Consider the following 6435-nt stretch of genomic DNA (forward strand, 5'->3'; position numbering starts at 1 on the left):
TGATGCTTACATTCATTTGTGGCATTTAAAATGGTTGATTTTTATGGAAGAGGATTAGGGCCAAGCAATAATAAAAAAATAAAACCATCTCGAGAAAAAACTCGTTAAATTTCGAGAAAAAAGTCGAGATAAAATGTTGAGAATAAACTTGTTAAATTACGAGAAAAAACTCGTTAAATTTCAAGAAAAAAGTCGATAAAATGTTGAGAATAAAGTCATTAAATTACGAGAAAAAAGTCGTTAAATTACGAGAACAAATTCGTTAAATTATGAGAAAAATGTAGTCAAATTTCGAGAAAAAAGTCGAGATAAAATGTTGAGTCATTAAATTACGAGAAAAAAGTCGTTAAATTAAGAGAACAAATTCGTTAAATTTCGAGAAAAAAGTCGAGATAAAATGTTGAGAATAAACTTGTTAAATTACGAGAAAAAACTTGTTAAATTGAGAGAAAAAACTACGAGAAAAAAGTGTTAAATTTTGAGAAAAAAGTCGAGATAAAATGTTGAGTCATTAAATTACGAGAAAAAAGTCGTTAAATTAAGAGAACAAATTTGTTAAATTTCGAGAAAAAAGTCGAGATAAAATGTTGAGAATAAACTCATTAAATAAAATGTTGAGAATAAACTCGTTAAATTATGAGAAAAAACTTGTTAAATTTCGAGAAAAAAGTCGAGATAAAATGTAGTCATTAAATTACGAGAACAAATTCGTTAAATTATGAGAAAAATGTAGTTAAATTTCGAGAAAAAAGTTCGAGATAAAATGTCATTAAATTACGAGAAAAAAGTCGTTAAATTAAGAGAACAAATTCGTTAAATTTCGAGAAAAAAGTCGAGATAAAATGTTGAGAATAAACTCGTTAAATTACGAGAAAAAACTTGTTAAATTTCGAGAAAAAAGTCGAGATAAAATGTTGTCATTAAATTACGAGAAAAAAGTCGTTAAATTATGAGAACAAATTTGTAATTTAACGAATTTGTTCTCGTAATTTAACGACTTTTTTCTCATAATTTAATGACTTTATTCTCAACATTTTATTTCGACTTTTTTCTCGAAATTTAACGAGTTTTTTCTTGAAATGTAACAACTTTTTATTTTTTTATTATTGCTTGGCCCTAATCCTCTTCCGTAAATTTTAGTTTTTAGTGTTCTATTTTTTATTTATTTAGACAAAATAGTATCACATTTTAATATTGGCCATTAGCCATAACATGAAAATAATTACCAGTTTATCATACTCTAAATAACACACATTGCCCATCAGCCCTGATCTGCATCCAACATTGTTTAATTTCAATAATCAGTTCTTGATTGCAGCATTGACTTTAAACATGCTTCCTGATTTCTATTATGGTTTAACCAGACACATAGACTTTGGCTGATTCCATCATGTTAAGTCGAATGATAATTGAAAACAGTGTTTCCTGGGAGTTTTGTTTATTTGTAGATGCCAGCACTGCTGTTAGATCGAACCCAGGAGTCTCCAATTGGTCAAAAGAAGCAGTATATGGCACAGCCGTCTAAAATTGGTCACATCTGTGAGCAATCACAGCACCCGGCCTTTAGGAGCGCACCATGAGAATTACTAATCCACTAACCCAAACTAAGAAGAAAAGGTTACAACAACCCCCCAGGCCCTTCTATAAGCCTCGTCCATGAGTGAAGTCCATGCACACGCTTCACTGGTAACGGCACTGGCACTAGCAGAAGCTGTTTCCCCTCCCTATTTGTCCTTTCACCAGTCCCACCCTGTAATCAGCCATCCCACCTCTGTCTCCAACGTTTTTACTGGGTGGGCTATTTTTACCCACACACCACACAGCTACGTATTATCCCGCTCAGCGCTGTTGTTCCATATTGTGTTACAGTTGAGATGGTGTCCGTCTGTTCCACATAGTTAAGAGGGAAACTGATCAACAGATGCTTTATGCGTCAGTGGCTGGTTGACATTCAGAACTTAATTCTGTACTGGAATAGTTCAGCCAGTACGAAAGATTCTGTCATCATTCATCCTCATGCTGTTTCCCCACATTTTCTTACTTTTTCAAGCAGTGAAAGCATATAGTGACCACACACTGTCAAGTTCCAAAAATAATAGTGCTATATACAGTGGTGGTCAGAATTATTGGCACCCTTGGTAAATATGATCAAAAATGACCGTAAAAATAAATCTGAATTGTTTATCCTTTTGATCTTTAATTCATAAAATTAGCAAAAATCTAACATTTCATTGAAGGAAAAGAATTGAAAGTGGGGGGGGGAGAATCAGATTATGAAATAAATGTTTTTCTCCAAAACACGTTGGCCACAATTATTGGCACCCCTAGAATATTTTATGAGTAAAATATCTCTGAAGTATATTCCCATTCATATTTACATTTTTTTTAGCACACCAGGGTGATCATGAACATGAAATTGTCCAGCCGAGACTTCCGGTTCCACGGGAGAATAAACATGAGGAAACACAAAGGCCAAATTCCCTTAATCATTCATCACAATGAGTAAAACCAAAGAATATAGTTATGATGTGCTTCACAAAATAGAAAGTAGCTGTAAAAAAAATAGCTAAAGCACTGAAAATCCCCATTTCCACTATCAGGGCAATAATTAAGAAGTTCCAATTAACTAAACATGTTACAAATCTGCCTGGAAGAGGACGAGTGTCTAAATCGTCCTAATGCGCGGCGAGGAGGAAAGTTTGAGTGGACAAAGAGTCTCCAAGGATCACAGCTGGAGAATTGCAGAGATTAGTTGAGTCTTGAGTCTCAGAAAGCCTAAAAAAATGATCAAACAGCACCTACATCCCCACAAGTTGTTCAGGAGAGTTTCAAGAAAAATCCTCTGCTCTCATCCAGAAACAATCTCCAGCATATTCAGTTGTCAGTCAAGACTGGATCTTCAAACGGGACCGGCTTCTATGGTCAGATGAAACTAAAAAAAGAGCTTTTTGTCAGCAAACCCACCAGATGGGTTTGGTGCACACATGGATAAAAAGTACCCCATGCCCACGGTTAAATATACTGCTGGATCTTTAATGTTGTGGGTCTGTTTTCCTGCTGGAGGTCCTGGACATCTTGTTCAGATACATGGTATCATGGATTCTACCAAATACCAACAGATAAAAATAAAAACCTGACCACTTCTGCTAGAAATCCAACAATGGGCCATGGTTGGATCTTCCATTAGCACAATGATCCCAAACAAACATCAAAACCAACACAAAAATGTGTCTCTGAGCACAAAATGAAGCTTCTGCCATGGCCATCCCAGTTCCCTGACCTGAAACCTAAAGAAAATGAGTGGAGTGAACTGAAGAGAAGAAGCACTAACATGGAGCTGGAATCTGAAGGATCTGGAGAGATTCTGCATGAAGGAATGGTCTCTGATCTCTTGTCAGGTGTTCTCCAAACTCATCAGGCATTATAGGTGAAGACTCAGAGCTGTCATCTTGGCAAAAGGAGGTTGCAAAAAGTTTTGAATAAAAGGGTGCCAATAATTGTGGCCAACGTGTTTTGTAGATAAACATTTATTTCATAATGTGACTTTCCCCCCACTTTTAATTCTTTTTCTTCAATGAAAGGTTAGACTTTTGCTAATTTTAAGAATTCAAGATCAAAAGGATAAACAATGCAGATTTATTTTTACAGTCATATTTGATCATATTTACCAAGGGTACCAATAATTCTGACCACCACTGTAAGTAGTTTCTATTAGGGATGCACTGATATTAAAGTTTTGCCCAATAAATGTTATGTCTGATAACCAATAAATTACCAATATTTAAATGATATACTATTTTGTCGAAATAAAAAAAAAAAACATAATAATAATTGTATTAATTTTCAAATAAAAAATACATTAAAAACTAAAATCAATAATACAACTACAAATCAATTTAGACAGCACAACATTATAATGCATTAAAAATTAATATTCATTTTGAGATTTACTAAAGATTACTTTTAACACTGTTATTAAATTATTAATGTTTTTAAGATTAGCTTTAAGTGAGAATTAGATGATGGATTTAGATTTAAATGTAAAATAAGAAAAATGAGCTGCACAATTAAATATATACGGAAGAGGATTAGGGCCAAGCAATAATAAAAAAATAAAACCATCTCGAGATTAAAGTTGTTAAATTTCGAGAAAAAACTCGTTAAATTTTGAGAAAAAGGTCGAGATAAAATGCTGAGAATAAAGTCATTAGATTACGAGAAAAAAGTCGTTAAATTACGAGTACAAATTCGTTAAATTATGAGAAAAATGTCGTTAAATTTCGAGAAAAAAAGTTGAGATAAAATGTTGAGAATAAACTCGTTAAATTACGAGAAAAAACTCATTAAATTTCGATAAAAAAGTCGAGATAAAATGTTGAGAAAAAAAGTCGTTAAATTACAAGAACAAATTCGTTAAATTACGAATTTGTTCTCATAATTTAACAACTTTTTTCTCGTAATTTAACGACTTTATTCTCAACATTTTATTTTGACTTTTTTCTCGAATCGTAACGAGTTTTTTCTCGAAATTTAACAACTTTAATCTCGAGATGGTTTTATTTTTTTATTATTGCTTGGCCCTAATCCTCTTCTGTAAATATACAATATTGGCTGATAATAAGATTGTTTTTATCTCTATCTATACGACAGTTCAAAAGTTTGGGATCAGTAAGGTTTTTTTTAGAAAAAATTAATGGTTTTATTCAGCAAGGATGCTTTTCAACAATTTCAAACAAAAGAATCCTGAAAAACGTGCATCACAGTTTCCACAAAAGTATTAAGCAGCACAACTGTTTCCAACATTGATAATAATCAGAAATGTTTCTTCAGCATCAAATCATCAGATTTCTGAAGGATCATGTGACACTGAAGACTGGAGTAATGATGCTGAAAATTCAGCTTTGATCACAGGAATAAATTATATATATTAAAATAGAAAAAAACTAGAAAGCATAGGGGAAATCAAATAAATGCAGCCTGGGTGAACATAAGAGACTTCTTTCAAAAATATTAAAAAACATCTGACCCCGAACTCTTGAATTGTAGTGTATTTATAAATCTTAGATCATCCCTAGTCTGTATAATTTGAGACCACTACATTTTCAGTTGTTTTTTCAGCGCCATTTTCTTTGTGCCTTGTTCTGTCTGTAGGGTCTGAGGAAGCCCACTCTGGAGGAGATCGATCACGGCCGGAACGCCATCGTGACACCATCTCTTTTCGGCAGCGCTCTGGAGGAGATCATGGAGAGGCAGAGTGAGCTCTTCCCCAACAGGAAACTGCCCTGGGTGCAGGTGCAGCTCTCTCAGTATGTACTGGCCCTGGGTGGAGCCCAGACGGAGGGCATCTTCAGGTGAGACAACATCAGGAAAGAGGGCTTATCATGGTCATAAATAGCAAACTCGATTCTTGTTGGTCTAATTACTAAACTACATGGCCATGCTTAGATATAAAGATTTTACGTTCTCATTCCTTCATCTGTTTTTACAACATCCCTGATAGAAGTCTGTACTATTCCTGATGATTTTTTCTTCCCCCTGTAGCCAGAATGTGTTCTCTGTTCAATAGGTGTTCTTCTTATGAATATGAGACACTTACTGTACACACTTCAGTTGTCTTGTGTTCCCTATCAAGTCCTCATGTGTGAGGCTACTTAAGAGGAAAAGTGTGTGCAAGTACACACACTCTCACACAAACACATCTGAGGATATTTCATTAAATCCTGTGTATGACAGCTTTGTCATGCCACCACGAGTGGCAAATTGGCTCCACCTTGTGGTCAAGTGTTACAGCACACGTTACAGCATACAACCTGGTCCCAAATGGTTCCCTTGACGTGGCTTTTGTTTGTGTATGTCCATAAGGTCCTGAGGATTTTAGGATGTCCCATTTGTCATATTATGATTTAGAAGGCCACTTATTGCTACAGTGTTGCCAAAATGTAGAGCACAAGGGCTGAAGGCAGCATTTAGGACAGGACCTTAGTGCCAACATGTTCAAACAGTTATGGCAGTTCAGTGAGGTAATAACGCTTACAAATTGATGAATAAGTGTATCAAAAGCTGTTGTCTTCATCTTGTAGAGTTCCAGGGGATATTGATGAGGTGAACGCTCTCAAGCTGCAGGTGGAGCAGTGGAGAATTCCTGAAAGCCTCTCTGATCCCAATGTCCCAGGTGAGAACATCAAACACGATATGAAACATTCACATGTATGTCAGTAAATACATGTGACTCAGCATTTACATGGAGAAAGTGAGTGTTTGTCAGACCTTTATAATGACACATTAAATTAATTAACCACAATTCATTTTGTGATTCCAGTAGTTTCAAGTAGTTACTAGGTGGTTTTAGACAGAATAGACCGTATATTTAATGTGTTGGTTTGGCTATTTTGGTTATTTTAGATTTTCAGTTACTGTCAGACTGCTGTACCTGGG

General features: G+C 34.8%; 1 protein-coding gene across 3 annotated transcripts in view; it reads left to right on the top strand.

Moving 5' to 3' along the window:
- LOC125259568 (rho GTPase-activating protein 39-like) overlaps positions 1-6234 on the top strand; it is a 97686-nt gene extending 91452 nt beyond the window's left edge. For all 3 annotated transcript variants that reach the window (XM_048177269.1, XM_048177272.1, XM_048177270.1), the window contains 2 exons: positions 5152-5351; positions 6081-6234. In XM_048177269.1, coding sequence (XP_048033226.1) covers positions 5152-5351; positions 6081-6219 — 339 coding nt within the window. In that variant the 3' untranslated portion in view covers positions 6220-6234. The remainder of the gene's footprint in view (positions 1-5151; positions 5352-6080) is intronic.
- Positions 6235-6435: the final 201 nt, after the last annotated feature.

Source organism: Megalobrama amblycephala, linkage group LG24, assembly GCF_018812025.1.
Source record: "Megalobrama amblycephala isolate DHTTF-2021 linkage group LG24, ASM1881202v1, whole genome shotgun sequence".
Taxonomy (NCBI): domain Eukaryota; kingdom Metazoa; phylum Chordata; class Actinopteri; order Cypriniformes; family Xenocyprididae; genus Megalobrama; species Megalobrama amblycephala.